Source organism: Microtus ochrogaster, unplaced genomic scaffold (assembly GCF_000317375.1).
Source record: "Microtus ochrogaster isolate Prairie Vole_2 unplaced genomic scaffold, MicOch1.0 UNK14, whole genome shotgun sequence".
NCBI lineage: Eukaryota > Metazoa > Chordata > Mammalia > Rodentia > Cricetidae > Microtus > Microtus ochrogaster.
The window spans coordinates 3,860,997-3,877,544 of record NW_004949112.1 but is presented as its reverse complement, the minus strand read 5'-3'; the positions used below and the strand labels follow the sequence as shown (position 1 = coordinate 3,877,544).

The 16,548-nt window shown below is 45.2% G+C and overlaps 1 protein-coding gene across 1 annotated transcript; it reads left to right on the top strand.

Moving 5' to 3' along the window:
• Positions 1 to 485: 485 nt before the first annotated feature.
• Positions 486 to 7,729, top strand: LOC101995310 (sialic acid-binding Ig-like lectin 5). Its single transcript, XM_013353642.2, has 9 exons — positions 486 to 584; positions 647 to 1,024; positions 1,176 to 1,454; positions 1,637 to 1,684; positions 4,286 to 4,534; positions 4,621 to 4,923; positions 5,183 to 5,270; positions 5,507 to 5,606; positions 7,203 to 7,729. The coding sequence occupies exons 1-9, from the start codon at positions 548 to 550 to the stop codon at positions 7,392 to 7,394; spliced, it is 1,674 nt and encodes a 557-aa protein (XP_013209096.2). The 5' UTR covers positions 486 to 547; the 3' UTR covers positions 7,395 to 7,729.
• Positions 7,730 to 16,548: the final 8,819 nt, after the last annotated feature.

The following is a 16,548-nucleotide window of genomic DNA, read 5'->3' as shown; positions in this document are numbered from 1 at the left end:
AGGGCAGCTACTTAGGCAACGAGTGTCCCTATTGCCTCTTCATACATTAAAAAAAAAACTGATTGCGTTTATTTTTAGTGTGTGTGTGTGTGTGTGTGTGTGTGTGTGCGTGTGTGTGTGTGTGCTCACTATGGTATGAGTGTGCCACCATGCATAAGTGGGGGCAAAGGACAACTTATGAGAGCCAGTTCATCCTTTCTACAATGTGGGTCCTGGGGATCACACTTAGGTCATCAGGCTTAGTGGCAAGTGCTTTTACCTGCTAAGCCCTGTCCCTGTCCATCAGATAGGGTTCAGGAGCAGAGGGTGTGTCTCTCTCGCTGACTGTGACTCCCGCGATATCCCACATGAAAAGTGGAAGTGGTTGTTCTCCAAGGGCTCTGACGACCTATGGGCGGAAAGTTCCTTCTCTGTGGTCAGTTGCTCTCTTTCCTCATTCCGTCCTGTGACATCGAAGCCTGTCATTCTCGCCTCAAGGACCCGCCTCAAACTGACCAAGCCTCCTTTCTCCGGCCACCTGGAAGAGCCCAGAATCTTCCACTGTGTGATGCTGTGGCTCCTGTTGCTGTGTCTGCTCTGGGCAGGTGAGTAGGGATAGCTATAGGGCTGGTGGAAAGGAACCGAGATAACTCTCATTTATTTGCAGGGTCCCTGGTTGAGACGGCGGATTATGAGCTCATGGTGACCAGTCCAGTAACAGTACAGGAGGGTCTGTGCATCTATGTGTCCTGCCAAGCCCGTTTCCCCGCTTACAGTAGTCCTATCTTTGGCTACTGGTTCCGGGAGAAGGCCGATATAAGCGGCGACTCTCCAGTGGCTGCAAATGACCCAAATCGACCAGTTCAGAAGGAAGCGCAAGGTCGATTCCATCTCATGGGGGGCCGAGATCCCCATAACTGCTCCCTGGAGATCAGAGACGTGAAGAGAAGTGACACAGGGAAGTACTTCTTCAGGGTGGATGACGGTGACAAAGTGAAGTGGAGTTTTAAGGATCCGAAGAATTTGCTCTCTGTGACTGTGACAGGTATGTGATGAGGGCTTGTGTGGGGGTCTTTGTCCCGAAGCTCTGGGTGTCCTGACCAGATAATGAAGCTGAATGGGGGGAGCCTGACTTGAAGTGGAGTCACTCATAGTGATCCCCATCATGTCTTGTGTCCCTACCTCTCTCTGTCCAGCTCTGACTGAGACCCCTAACTTCCAAATTATGCCTACCCTGGTGTCTGGCACTTCCACCCAACTGATCTGTTCTCTGCCCTGGGCTTGTGAGAGGGGAACATCCCCCATCTTCTCCTGGATGGCATCTGCCCTCACCTCCCTGGGCCCTGGGACCACCCTCTCCTCAGAGTTGACGCTCACACCCCAGCCCCAGGACCACGGCACTAACATCACCTGTCAGGTGACCTTCCCTGGTGTTGGTGTCACTGTGGAGAGGACTGAACAACTCAATGTCACCTGTAAGTGCCAAGCCAGAAACCAGGGTTTGGGGGGGATGGGATATTAGGGTGCAGGATGGAGTGGGTAGAACTGGGTGATGGGTCCTGAAAGCTAGGAGTGTGGGAGAAGAAAAGAGCACGGGGGTGAAATACCAGCAGCCACCTCCTCTCTGAAAAGAGAACGACCATATCTGTCTGCCCAGATGCTCCACAGAAGCTGACCATCAGGGTGTCCCGGGGAGAGAACACAGGTAGGGAGAAATTGCTCCTCCCTGGGGTGGGTGCAGGAACTATTGCCCCCAGAGATGAGCAGATGCTTTGAGCTCAGGCAGGAAGAGGTTCAGGGTGGAGAAGGGGGTGATACGGTAACCCTCTCACCTCACCTACACAGTGCACTCCCTGAGATGCCCATGGCTTCTGCGTTTCTCAAGACACAGATGGTAGTCTCCAGTGCCAAGACTGTGTCTTCATCCCCAGCCCGCCCTCATTCCCCTTTCCCAGCTCCCTTCCTCTCTGTGAGGTGATTTTGTCAAATTTGGTGTGAGATGTAGCTTATTCTGCCTCCACCTCTGTAACATGATAGAGGGAGTGACTTCCATAGCAGAAACAGGCTCCTTACCTCTGAAGGTGCTCCTCTGTCTGCTTGGTTCCTGGTGATGGTATCCTGCCTGTGCTGCAGGTGGTCTTCTCTTTACCCCTGTCTTCAGACAGCAGAAACAGACCACACAAGCAGTCTGCTGTCTTATTATTCCACCGTCGGCACATCTGTTCTACGATCTCCTCTACCTTAATTACCTCCCGGTTACCTCTATGATATTGGTGGTTGGGGCTCCAATATATGTGAATTTTAGCAATATAATTCTGCCCATATAAAAAATTAATAGTAATAGCTTTTAGTGTCTAATATTTTCCTGTCTCGGTTGACCATACACAGGTAGTCTTGTATACACATTTAGACACACACACACACACACCACACATTGAAGCCCTGGGGTAGGAGGAGAAACATATATCTCTTCACACACTACTTTACAACTTTATCAATTTCTTCTTTATTTATTATTTACTTATTTATATAGGATGGAACTAAAGCACTGAGCTGCACTCTAAACCCTTTGTTAATGGAGTTCCTAAAGAAACTAACTCCTGGCAAAAGTCAAGGTTAGGGATTGGGGAAGCAAAGCAGCTGATCCCCACCCCCAGACACTCCGTTGAAAAAAGAGACAACAGACCCTGGCCCCTGCTAGTCTACAGGAAACTGCTAACTTCCTCATTCTGCTCTGAACTCGCTCTCTTCCCATTTCCTGCCCTTGGCCATCAAACCCCCAGCCTGAAGCATGTAATCTATTACCTTCCTGAATTCTGGTCTCTGTATTTCTGAGTTCTGTTCCCTGATCACAGTGTAACCCATGTGCAGACACTCTCTGGCATTAAAATAAAGCCTACCTGCCCTAATATTTGAGGTTGTCTAAAGTCTCACCTCTTGCTTCTTCATATAAACTTAACTCTTACTTATCTTTATGGCGCCTTCATGGTCAAGCCTACCCGGGCACAATACATGTGTCAAGCAATGGCAAGTCACTGAATTAATTTTTTTCCCCTTAGACGTAGTTTTCTTAGAGACTTTCTTGTTCACACATATTAGTAACTCCATGGTTTTCTAATGATATGATAGCACATTTACCCTCTTATCTCTTGACAGAAAACTGGCATTCCTTGACTTTTATTCAATAAGTGACTTACAAGAAAACTCTTTATTTGTGTGACCATGTCTATAAAATGACTTCCTGAGGTAGAAAATTCCAGCACAAAGGGTCATTTGAATTTCACACACATGCTGCCAATTTGCACAGCATGGACTTTGTCTTATGCATATCCTGGGAACGGTGTCTCTCTCCTAACCAGCACCCCACCCACCCTTGTGCCACAGATGAAGTCATGGCACCGTAGTTTTCATTCTCTTTATCCTCTCAAGAAACCGAGTCTCTTTTGTGGTGTTTAAGTATTGCTTCTGGGCTGTGGCTGTGCCTCCATTGGTAGAGTGCTATCCTAGTGTGCAGGAAGCCTCGGGTGGAATCCCCAGGTCTACATAAACTGCGCATGGTAATTGCACTCCAGCAAACCCAGCACTTGAGGGGTGGAGGCAGGAGGCTCAAAAACTCAAAGTCACCCTCATCTCCATAAGTTTGAAGCTGCCTGAGGTAAATGAGACCCTCTCTCACAAAAATAATAATAATAACAATAAGTTGTATTGTGATAATTTCCAAATTATAACAATAATAATTTCCAAATAATAACAATAAGTCATCTGTGATAATTCTAAAGTCATCTGTTTGGTAGGTGAAGGGACCTCAGTGCCCTACAGCTAGCGTAGGGCGATTTTGTCTCACCATGGGCAGAACACTATGGCGTTGTCCCTGGACAGCCCCACTGTCCTTCACCTTCTCCCTCAGCTTTCCTCCTCCTGGAAGACCTTCTTGCCCTGGGAATCTCCCTGAGCTTTGGAGACAGATCCACTATAAAAGCCACCACGTGCTGTGCCATGCCTGCCTTAGGCACCCACTACTGGGACTGCCAGCTCCTAGGACACAGCCGAGTTAGGCAGGCCTTAGTGAGACGCCCTTGAGAGACAGAAGGACAAACTCTCCAGGGCAAGTAAGGCATCTAAGTTGGCAGAGAAGACTGGAACCTAAAGTAGTTCTGCTGGTCTCACACTTGTAAGAGATACTGACTATCCACTCTACAGTGTGAGGCCATCGGCCAGCAGAAGAGAAGACAGGTGTGGTAAAGGAGGAGAAAGAAAGGCAAAAGCCCCCTGTGACTGGGTTCAAGTCTTCTCTCTGCCTCCTCAGAACCTGAAACCCTGCACAGTGGCTCATCTCTGCATATCCAAGAGGGTGAGTCCCTGCGCCTGGTCTGTGCTGCGGACAGCAACCCCCCTGCCATGCTGAACTGGGAGCAACAGACCCAGAAGCACATCCAGCTCTCCAATGAGGAACTACAGCTGCCGAGGGTGGAGTTGGAGGACCATGGAAAATATATCTGTCGAGCTCAGAACAGTCTAGGCGCTCAGGTGGCCTCTCTGAGCCTCATCGTAAGGAGTGAGTTGGAAGATGATGGGGGTGGGGCATTGCAATCACAGCTTGGAAAGCCCCTATGATGCCTCTCTTTGTGTTCCACTCCCCAGGCCTTCTACAGCTGCTGGCACCCTCCTGCTCCTGGGAAGCTGAGGGTCTCCACTGCAGCTGCTCCTCCAGAGCCTGGCCCGCCCCCTCCCTGCGCTGGTGGCTGGGGGAGGGGCTGCTCGAGAGGAACAGCAGCAACAACTCCTTCCAGGTCACCTCCAGCTCCTCAGGACCGTGGGCCAACAGCTCCCTGATCCTCAGCAAGGAGTTCAGCGCTGGTCACAGACTCCGTTGTGAAGCTTGGAACGACAATGAGGTTCAGAGTGCCACTATGTTGCTGCTGCCAAGTCAAGAGGTCACAAAGGGTAATGTCTGGGTTGTACAAGACGTCCGAGTGAACAAATTAGGGCTGACTTGGCTCAAATGGGGCCAGTGTTCACAGTTTCCTCTCTGTTGGGTTGGTAGGAGGTCTGGGGATAGGAAGCTGTACACACATACACCCATGGGGAAGAATCAACCGAGACCAGAGTGGGAGTGGACATTCTCATAAATAACGGGCTGCAGTAAGTTGGATGCTAAGATGAGAGGAAAACTTTGCATCACCCAGGCCTTTCTTGTTAACAGACAAACCAGAACCCAGTGTAGGAGTGCTCCAAGGGGCCGTGGGAGGAGCTGGTCTCATGGCTGTCTGCCTCTGCCTCGTCTTCTTCATGTGAGTGGTGGCCCCATTTGGTAAGGCCTCTGCTTAAAGAACCACGAAGACCCAGCCGGGGTCAGGGTTAGCAGAAGGCAGCTGCTGCTTTGGCCAGGTGCAGGATCTGTTCAGATCATGCAGTCCCGTGCACTGAGGATCTCTAACGCAGAGCAGCCCCCTTTGTAGACCCTGTGCCTGGTCTGCCCTGGTCTGAAACTCCATCCATCAGAAAACAAACTGATCTCTTTATCCAGCGTGAAGCTCCTCAGAAAGAAATCAGCCCTGAAAGTAGCAAGCGTCGAAGGCAATCCTGCTGGGAGCCCTGTCTCAAGCATGATTTCTGCTGGCATTTTGGTGAGATACCCTACCCAAGGTATCCAAACTGAGCTTGTGTTTCCCCAGATGTCTCCCCAATATCCAGCTTTTCTTCTGCATCCACAGGCTGGGGACCTGGCATTTGTCCCTCCTGTACTTCCTGCTCCCAGTATTTACACAGGACTGCCTATTATTGCTGCCAGCAAAGCTCTCCCCACATAGCTACTTCCTGTCAAGTCTTCACAGCCTTTCCCTGGGCCTCAGTGCTATCTCCATCAGCCCAGACTTAACTTTCAGAAAGGAATTCCAAACACAGCGGCTGAGTTCTGCTTGATCCTAACAGTTCAAACGTGTGTCATTAAACAGAAGTAGAATGCCAGGTGGGCATGGTGGGCAGACCTCAGCACTCAGGAGGCTGAGGCAGGGGTATGGCGAGTGCAAGGCCAGCATGAACTGCCTAGAGAGCTGAGGGCCTACCAGGGATTATGAGACACAAATTAAACCAAACCTGAGAAGAGAGAGCTGGGAATGGGGTTCCGCAGTGAACTTGCCTGGTGTCCACCAGTGAGAGACAGGCTGTGGCACAGAAGTGGAGCGCCTGCGCAGAGCCTACCAGTGAGGGCTCAGTTTGTGACTAAGGTTTAGAACCACCGGGGTGGGGGTGTGGATCAGAGTTGGAGGGCCCGCCCAGCTAAAGTACCTCCAGCTCTGGCAGGCAGACCTGCCTCTTATAGTCTCAGTCTTCCCTGCTCCCTCCACATACTCTGAGCCCCACCAGAGCAGGACGGGTCTAATCCTAGCTTTTTTTTTTTTTTCTGAGACAGGGTTTCTCCATAGCTTTTTGGTTCCTGTCCTGGAACTAGCTCTGTAGACCAGGCTGGCCTCGAACTCACAGAGATCCGCCTGCCTCTGCCTCCTGAGTGCTGGGATTAAAGGCGTGCACCACCACCACCCGGCTAATCCTAGCTTTTTGAGAGCTTGCTGTAACTTCCTGCCTCTGCCCACCAGATTACAATTAGATTAAGTTTTCATTTTATTTTTGAAATTTTACTTATTTTATGATTTGGGGTTTCTGTGTAGCCCAGGCTGTTCTGGAACTCACTGTGGAGCCAGAACTTGCCCCAAACACAATCTTCCTTTTACAGTCTCCCAAGTGATAGGATTGCTGGCAGACACATCTGGCTTTTCCTTCATTTGTTTGTGACAATCTGATGCTGTCTTTTGTGAGTCACTTAGCCTGAACCAGACTATGTTTATATCCATAAAATGGGAAAGGAGGGGGTTGTGAGGACTCAGAGAGCTAATTAAAATTAGCTGGGGATGGGGTGCAGCATGTTGTTAGAGTCCTTGCTTACTATGTGCAGGGTCCTGGGTTTGATCACAGTGCTGTGGATGCTGTTGTGTGCACATAGGTATATCCTGGGGGAACGAAGGGAAGGGATGTAGACACATACTCATATTCATGTGCACACGTCATCAAGTTAAGGTGAATGAGTGAAAGCATGGAGTGAAGACTCAGGAAACGCATGGGAAGTAGATCATGAACAAATGCACAGCTAAGCCCCAAGTGCCTTTGGTGATTTTTGATGCCATCTGCTAAGTCTTGACTGATGCCCTTCTATAATCGGGTTCCAGGGTCACCTGAATGCATCAGGGTCACAAAACCAGAAAGATCGGCCACCTTTTGTCACAGTCCTACACACTCTAGCGGATGAGCCTGAACTTCACTATGCCTCCCTCTCCTTCCATAACCTGAAGCCCAGGCAGCCTCAGAACACGGAGACCATCAAGTCTGATTACACCGAGATCAAGATCCGCAAGTGCTGACACTCACTCCTTGCCCCAGGTGTCCCAGCACTGCCTGGAGTCCCAGGACGGCATGGCTGAGGACAGCATAAGTTAGGGGCAGATTGTGATTATCAGTGGCTTTCTAAGGCAAGGGTTATGAAGGGGCAGGAGGGAGTCTTAGGAGGAATGAAGGTCACAGGGTTCCTGGGTTCAAGTCCAGATTTAGTGTTATTCCCACAGAAGCTGCCCTTCCTCATGTGGCCTCTCTTCCTTCTCTGTAAAGTGGGGTCATATTCATAAGGTGTGACAAGGAGAAAATGCAATGTTTATTATTAATTGTATTGCTTTATGTTGCCTTGGCAGTGGGAGAAAATTCTGACATTATTACATACTTGAATTTTACTTGTATATTTTAAAGAATATATGTTAATTCTTAAAGTGATTCTGTTTTTCGTTTGTTTGGTTGGTTGGGGTTGGGGGAGCTTCTATTGGAAACAGATTCTTTCTTATACAGTATATCCTGATTACAGTTAAGTTACTGCTCCCTCTATTCCGCTCAGTTCCTCCCACCTCCTCTCCCATCCAGATCCAATCCCCTCCCTTTCTGTTTCATTAGAAAAGAACAGGCTTCCAATAGATAACAACAAAACATAAAATAAAATGCAATAAGCTAAAACAAAACCGTCACCAAAAGTTGGACAAGCCAAACCAACAGAAGGAAAAGAACCCAAGAGAAGACACAAGAATCATGCACATACTCAGGAGTTCTATAAAAATACTAAACTGAAATTTTTAGAATATATGCAGAGGACCTGGTGTAGACTCATGTAGGCCCTGCTTGCTGCTTCAGTCTCTGTGAACTTCTGTGAGATTTGCTCAGTTCATTCAAAGGGCCTTGTTTCCCCCCCTCCCCCCAGTTCTTACATTCTTTCCACCCCTCTTCCACAGGGTTCCTTGAGATCTGAGGGGAGAAATTGATGGAGACATTCCATTTAGAGTTGTTTGTTCCAAGGTCTCTCCCTCCCCGCATACAGTCTGACCGTGGGTTTCTACACCTGTTCCTGTCTTCGGCAGGGAAGAGATTCTCTGATGACGGCACTGATCTAGGAGTCCAGCAGGATATCATTGTTGGGTCTTTATGTGATGTTGGTATCAGGGTAACCATGGCTTAGTAAAATGAACTGGGCGATGTTCTCTCGGTTCTTTGAAAATCTTGTAGCATTCTGGGTTAAAATCATCTGAACCTTGGCTTTTTTTTTTTTATTGGGAGATTTTAATGACTTCTATTTCACTCAGGGTTACAGTTCTATGTTAGCTGCTTATCTGATCTTGACTTACTTTGGTAAAGAGTATTGTTGGTATAAAGGTTAATAAAGTTTGTCTCTATGATTCTCTCGATTTTTCCATGTCTATTACTGAGTCTGATTTTTACTTTTGCTTTTGTTAATTTGGATATTATCTCTCCACCTTTTAGTTAATTTGGATAAGGGTGTGTTGATCTTACTGCTTTTCTCAAAGAACAACTCTTTGTTTCTTGGATTGTTCTCTGTAGTGATATATAAGTAAAGCCTTTGTGTCTGCTTTGAGATAAACATTTCAGGAAAGCCTTTGCTATGTTTGGGTTAATCAGTAGAGATTGAGAAATTATTTTGAGACTGTCTAAACCTGGAAGAAATGTTTCTCTGGAGTCTGCACTTAGTGCTCTGTGGGAGCTAGCAGCTATACCGACCATGGTCCTAAGACACTTCTGGATGACCTGGAGTTCTTACTTTTGATGATGGCTTGGCATCATCAAAAGAGACTGATATTTTTATGAGTTGTCTGCTCTCACGGGCAGCATAAGCAAGATAACTCTGGTAGCTAGAACTTTCCCCAGCTCCAATTAACCTTGTATATATTTGAATAAAGTGACTGAAGTGAGTTAGTTGGGTGTCAGCCTTTTCCAAGAAGGTTCTGCCCTCTGCTTCTTCGGAAAATGAAAGCTTAGCATGTTGGTGTGCTTCTCTCTCTACTGTGGCAGCTATGACTCAACAATCAACAATAGTTCTCTTGTTTCTATTTTATTGATTTCAGTCCCGAGTTTATTATATCTGGCCATCTACTCCTTCTAGGTGATTTCTTCTTTTTGTTCTAGAGCTTTCAGGTGTGCTGTTAAGTCACTAAGGATGATAACTCTTCAGCTTGTTGTTGTTGTTGTTTTCATGAAGGCCCTTAACGCCAAGAGTTTGCCTTTTAGAGCCACCTTCACCCTGGCCCTTAAGTTTGGGTATGTTGTGTTTTCATTTTCATTTAATTCTAGAAAGTTTTTAATTTTTTTCTTAATTTCACTCATGACCCATTTTTCATTCAGTAGAGAGTTGTTCAATTTCCACGAACTTATAAGCATTCTGTTATTTCTGATGTCGACATCCAGCCAACTGTGGTGATCTGGTAGGATGTATGGAGTTATTTCAGTTTTCTTGTGTCTTTTAAGACTTGCTTTGTATCTGAGAATGTGGTAAATTTTGTAGAAATTTCTTGAGTTTCAGAGAATGTATATTCTTTTGCGTTTGGGAAAGATATCCTGTAAATAGCTGTTAGATTCATTAGGTTTTTAACGTCTGTTAGTTCCAGCATTCCTGTTAAGTATTTATCTGGTTGTCCATTGACGACAGTGAATTGAACTCTCCAACTATCAGTGTGTGGGGGTCAATATGTGATTCAGGCTGTATTAGAGTTTCCTTTACAAACTTGGGTGCTCTTGTGCTTGGGACATAGATTGTAAGAATTGCTGTGTCCTCTTGGTGGTGTTTGTTTCTTTGTTTTCCTTTTATGAATATATAGTGTCTTTACTATCTCTTCTGGTGAGTTTTGGTTTGAAGTATATTTTGTCAGATGTAAAATGGCTACAAACATCTTGTTCCTTAAGTTCATTTTGGAGACTAGATTCAACAAAGATACCAGTTACCAGGGTAGGGTCATGGGGATTAGAAAAATAAGTAAAGAGAATGAAGACGTGCGTGAAAATAATACAACAAAGCCAGACAGTTGTGGTGCCTTGTGTTTAATCCCATCACTATGGAGGCAGATCTCTGTGAGTTCAAGGTCAGCCTGGTCTACAGAGCTAGTTGACAGCTAGGACTGTTACACAGAGAAACCCTGTCTCAGAAAAGAAAGAAAGAAAGAAAGAAAGAAAGAAAGAAAGAAAGAAAGAAAGAAAGAAAGGAAGGAAGGAAGGAAGGAAGGAAGGAAGGAAGGAAGGAAGGAAGGAAGGAAAAGAAAGAAAGAAACATAGGATAGTACCAGGAAGGAGTTCCAGTGAATGCTAAAATCGTCCATGTTTAATTTCCATTTGATTAAAATACCCTGACCCCAAAAGCAAAAGGCAGGAGTAAGATTAAAAACTATAATAATGTGATACAATAAAATGAACAGACCAGTTGAATATTGTGGGCTACATTCTTAGTTAACCGTTCTGTTGCTAGAACAAGACAAGTCATGCTCACACCCTAGACCAAAACATTCTGGGGCAAACCACTCCCTTGGTGGAATCCACAGTTATCTCCCTAAGGGAGCAGGAACTTAGTTGGATCCTTAGACTTTTGCTTGAGGTAGAAACAATCTACTTCTCAATACCTGGAATACAAAGTCTCGGTTTTAGCCACACCTATTAACAATAACCTTGAGAGAGCCGAACTAAATCAAGGTGGGACCTTTGTTGGAGGTGATGATCTTTATAATCCATTGTTGACTGGGTCGGAAAGGAGGGTTGTAACAGGTAATCTTCTATAGAGCGTGGATTGAGACTAGGGGATTGGATCTGGAGGAGCAGAAGAGGTGAAGAGCTGCTGTCAGCCTGCATGCTGATTTAGATTGAAATTTAGATCCAAGTCTAGATTTGAATTCTTGATATCACTGTGAGAGTGCAATGACTAGAAAAGGAGGGGCTCCTGGGGGCTCCTCTACAGTGAGAGAGCAGCTGATGGATGCATTTCTCAGAGTATGTTCCTGTCTCTGAGCAGTATACGAATGACTGGCCCAGCAGTGGTCCATCCCACTTCTACCAGGTAATGTGTTCAGCTCATTATTTTCAGGGCTAAGCCTCAGCTACGGCACATTGAGTGCACTCAGTAAAATTTTGACATGACTTAGAGTCTACCGTCAGGTGCTGGATTCTACTGAGGATTTCCATTTCCAACTCAACCTCCCCAAGCTCTCTGTTTCCACTTTTTCTGTATTTGTCTTTCTGAATAGCACATGGGTGCTACAGCTTGCACACAGCTCCATCTAATATCCTTATGGGCACTGAAACCTGGCTCTCCCTCATATTTCCTGTCCACGTATAATGTTTTCCATGTGTTGCATGGTACCCAGTGCCCAGATGTCTGATTTACTTGAACTACCATAACAAAGAATAGTTTTCAAACAACATATTTGTCTTTCTAGTAATTCTAGAAAAAAAAAAAACAGTAGATCTGATGTCTTGTGAGACCCAGCTTCCTTCATCATGAATGGTACCTTCTGTTTGTACCCTCATGTATCAGAGGTAAAGGATGGACTTCTCTAGTATTTCTTTAAGAGCTCCAACTCTATTTACCTAATGAATGGTGTTCACAGCTCAATCATCTCTCCCTTCTCAAGGACTACCTCCACTCACATTATACTAGAGTTTCAAATCATGAGTTTTGGATGGATGTAGACATCCAGCCCATAGGAACAGCATGCCTCCTTTGAGGAATTCTCTAGATCAAAACACCCGGCTGGCATGTCTCTGGAAGAATGTCTTGTTAATTGACATAAATGGGCTGTCTTAGTGACAAAACACTATGACCAAAGCAACTTATAAAAAAAAACACTTGAGCCTGGCGGTGGTGGCGCACGCCTTTAATCCCAGCACTTGGGAGGCAGAGGTAGGCAGATCTCTGTGAGTTCGAGACCAGCCTGGTCTACAAGAGCTAGTTCCAGGACAGGCTCCAAAGCCACAGAGAAACCCTGTCTCAAAAAACAAAAAACAAAAAACAAACAAAAAAAAACCACTTGACATTTGGGGTTTGTGTTTCCAGGGGGTGGTAGAATCCTTGACAGTGACAGCAGGGAGCATGGCAACAGGCAGGCTAGGATAGTATGAGAGTAGTAGCTGAGAGCTTGTATCTAATCCACAACAAGAGTCACAGAGAAATATACATATATTCCTATACATTATATATAGGTATCAGAACACCTTCCTCTAGGTTTCCATAAATCTCTTCACCAGCTTTATCACAGTATCTGGACACTTTTTAAGATGCCTTTGTGCAGGCCTTTAAAAGCTTGGTTGACATTTTAATCCTCATTTTCAATAACCAAAATGCCTATAAACTGGTGAATTAATGAGCATATGGCAATCTATTTAGGCAACAGATTATGATCCAGCCACTCCTCAGTTCATTAAAAGGGCTGCATGCTGGTGTTGTCTGCACCACAGATGAAACTCAAGAACAGGAGGCAAACTAAGAGGGTCAAATATAAGATGTACTCAATGTGCACTGGAGCTTTTAAAACTTCAAGAGGGCACGTGAAAAAGAATGTGGTGATCTCTGAGAGGAGAGATGACATAGACACAGATTGGGACCTCAGACCTGTCACCAGAACAGACTAGATTCTGCTGACAGTATTGTAAGGGGATTTTTCCTCAAGGTGTCCAGATTAGATCCTAACCCAGGTGACCTTAACCTTGTGAGACTCTAATGGAAAAATACAGGTGAGCCCATTTAGACTTCTGATTTACATAAGTATAAGATAACGAGTACTGTATTACTGCCTTTGTTGGCGATGCTAGCAATGAAATGTGTTGTATTCTTTTTGATTTTATATATATATGCACATATATATTAAATATATTATATGTATACATTATACACATATAATATGCATATATATTATACATTGTACATACACAATGCAGGAAAAATATGAAAACAGTAGACACTATGTGGCTGGGAATGCAGTTGGCTACTATCCACCAATAAAGGATTAGAAGCATGGCTCAGCATTAGAGTCCTTGCCTAGAATCCTCCAGTGAGCCTCCAGTGAGGGACTCGGGGTGTGACTCAGTGGTATAGCAATTGCCAAGTACACACAAGATCCTGTAGTACTACTCCAGTAAATCCATGGAAATAGAATTATTTTGGTGGTTGCAAGGCGTTATGACAGGAGGAAATAAGCAATGCTTCCTTGGTGGCCACAAGGTCTTCTTTTAGCACCGAGAATGTTTTGCATCAGACAGAGGTGGTGGTTGAACAACACAGAATGGGCTACTGTGATCTGTTTTATGTCATGTGACTTTTACTCTAGGAAAATGATAGTGTCACTGGACTGGTACAGGGTTATAAATCCCAGCATTCAGAGGGCAAAGGTGGAAGAATCAGGAGTCCTGTACAAGCCTGACCACGCAGTGAGATCATGGAATCTTACGTCTGAGGGAATCAGACACTGTCCTGTAATCTTTAAGCCAGACTTCCTGGGTTCAGGCAGTTGCTTCAGTGTTGTGGGGTCCACCAGAGAAGACAACTAGGACATGGGTTTAAGCCAATAGAAAGTCTTTATTAGTGGCCAGGAGCTACAGTGGGTGTTCGGGATCCCAGTGCAACCCCGAATCTTTCCAGGATGAGCTTTTAATCACAAAAACCGTAGCCCAGGCTGACAAACTTCAATTAACACAAACAGCCAGAAGCAGCACTACAGAAGCCAAAAAGCAAGGTTAATACATTTAGAGGCTTTCCTATAACTACGGACTTTGAGAGATTACGTCTTTGTTTTTGTTTTGGCTGGTGGTGCTGTCTACACGATGAATTTTATGTTCAGAACGACACATGGAATTAGTTATGCTAAGGGCTGGGGGCTCACTAAGGTCTAAGGCCCTATCACCTTCTCTACTGGTCTTAGTGGATGAATCAAATCATGGACTCATCTTGCTCTCAAAAGGGGCAGTTGATCCTAAGAACCATTAATTTTATTGAACTGTTACGTAATTGGTCATACAAGTTAAGATGCAGGACTCTACTATTAATCCAATCAGAATAAGAATTAAAGGTCCAATCAGAGAACAGAGACTGGTGTCAATCATCAGATTAATGTCTTTTGTGTCTCTCTTTTTGAATTTTTTTTTACCAACCATAGCAAGATGCTTTTAATTACTCTTGATCGATTAGTATAGAAACAACAGATTTTTCCCAAATCCACATATAACACCCCTTATCTTATGAGAGATAAGTTCAAGCCTCTCTGATTTTGTACAACCATTTCTGAAGGGGATCTAACTGCTGTTTTAATTCAGAAACAAAAACTGAATACCTCTAGGTCCTAATCATCCTATCTACCTAGTTTTTTAAAGTTCTTATCTCCCACGAGAAAGGCCGATGAGCCAGCTATTCCTGCTCTGACTAAGAGTGGGAGAAGGACAGAAATCGTCCTTTTATTATCTTTGGAGTCCAGGATCCATATGAAAATGTATTTTTCCCTTCTTTCCCTTTATATGGGTATATGGGGCAAAATATGTACCAAGACTTATTGAAGGGGTTTCTCAGTTTGGAAAGTATCTGAAGAGACACACTTAGTCAAACCATTAGTATATGGTCATTAGGTAATCTCAAAGACCCAGTAATGTTGCTGTTGTGCCTACGAGTTAACACAACCCACAAGGCAGAAAAGCAGGCATCAGAATAAGGGGAGGTACCGAGGTTAAAGGTTTGGGATTAGGCAAGTTTTGGCCTCTTATAAGTCCTCTAATGCTGGTTTGGGCTCCCTCCAGTCACAGTGAGTTTTGTCATCAATGGGCTGACAGTCTGGTTAGATGCTATCCCTATGTAGTGTTGTGGGTGGAAGTCTAAGCATAACCAGCAGTCCTGGATGATTTCTGCCTAGGAATGGTTAGGTTTACCCCCAGGGTCCCTTCCTGTGGCATAAAGTCTGATTCCCCAGGTTTTCCCTGTTTCCCAAAGGCCAGACTCTTTCTTACAGAAACTTCCAAGGGGCCTCTGCTTCATAACCCCAATTTTTGGCAACAGAAACTCCCTTTCTTTGGAAACTAGGGGATGTTGCTGCAGAGTATGCATAAAATTGTAAACTCTGTATTTCTACTTCAGAAGATAAACCCCATATCTTTCAATACAGCCATACACTTAAAGCGGGTATCAGTGAGCATAGGCCAAGATGAATATGAGTTGCTGGTCTGTAATCATGCTAAGTGATACCTTCCCTGTATCAGCCTTCCTTAGTTCCTAGGTCCAAGCCTGAGGACTCCTGGGGTTGTACCATAACCCTGTACTTACACCAAGCATGAGACTCAAGAAGAGGTAAAGGGAGAAGGGAGTGGAGGGGCCTGGGGCCCAAGGAAACCTTAATTTTAATGGGTCCATAGTCCATTTGGCATCTTGCTTCTGTTCTCTTGACTTGGGTGTGGTGAATGGATGGTGAATGCCACCTACCTTCAGGGCCTTAGGAGGAGAGAGAATCACTATGTAGGGTCCTCTCCAGGTTGTTTCAGTGCACCCTTGGCTATCTGACGGACCCAGATGGTATCACTGGGCTTGAGCAAGGGGAAACTGGCAGTGGTCTCAGATCAGCTAGGTCTCTCAGATAGTCTGATGAATAGTCTGCATGGAGAACTGGACGGCCTATAGTGACTTGAGAAAGGAATGCTTAAAGAGTTCTGCTGAATTTGTTCAACTATGTTCATAGCAGCACTATTTGTAATAGCCAGAACCTGGAAACAACCTAGGTGCCCCTCAACAGAAGAGTGGATAAAGAAAGTGTGGCACATATACACTTTAGAGTTCTACTCAGTAGTAAAAAAACAATGACATCTTGAATTTTGCATGCAAATAGATGGGAATAGAAAACACTATCCTGAGTGAGATAACCCAGACCCCAAAAGATGAGCATGAGATGTACTCACTCATAATTGGTTTCTAGCCATAAACAAAGGACATTGAGCCTATAATTGGTGATCCTAGAGAAGCTAAATAAGAAGGTGAACCCAAAGAAAAACATATAGTCATCCTCCTGGATATCGGAAGTAGACAAGATTGCCAGACAAAGGTTGGAAGCACAGAGGTGGGAATGGAGTGGGAGTAAGGGGAGATGGGGAGAGAGAAGGGAGAAGGGGAGGATGGGGAGAGAGAAGGGAGAAGGGGAGGATGGGGAGAGAGAAGGGAGAAGGGGAGGATGGGGAGAG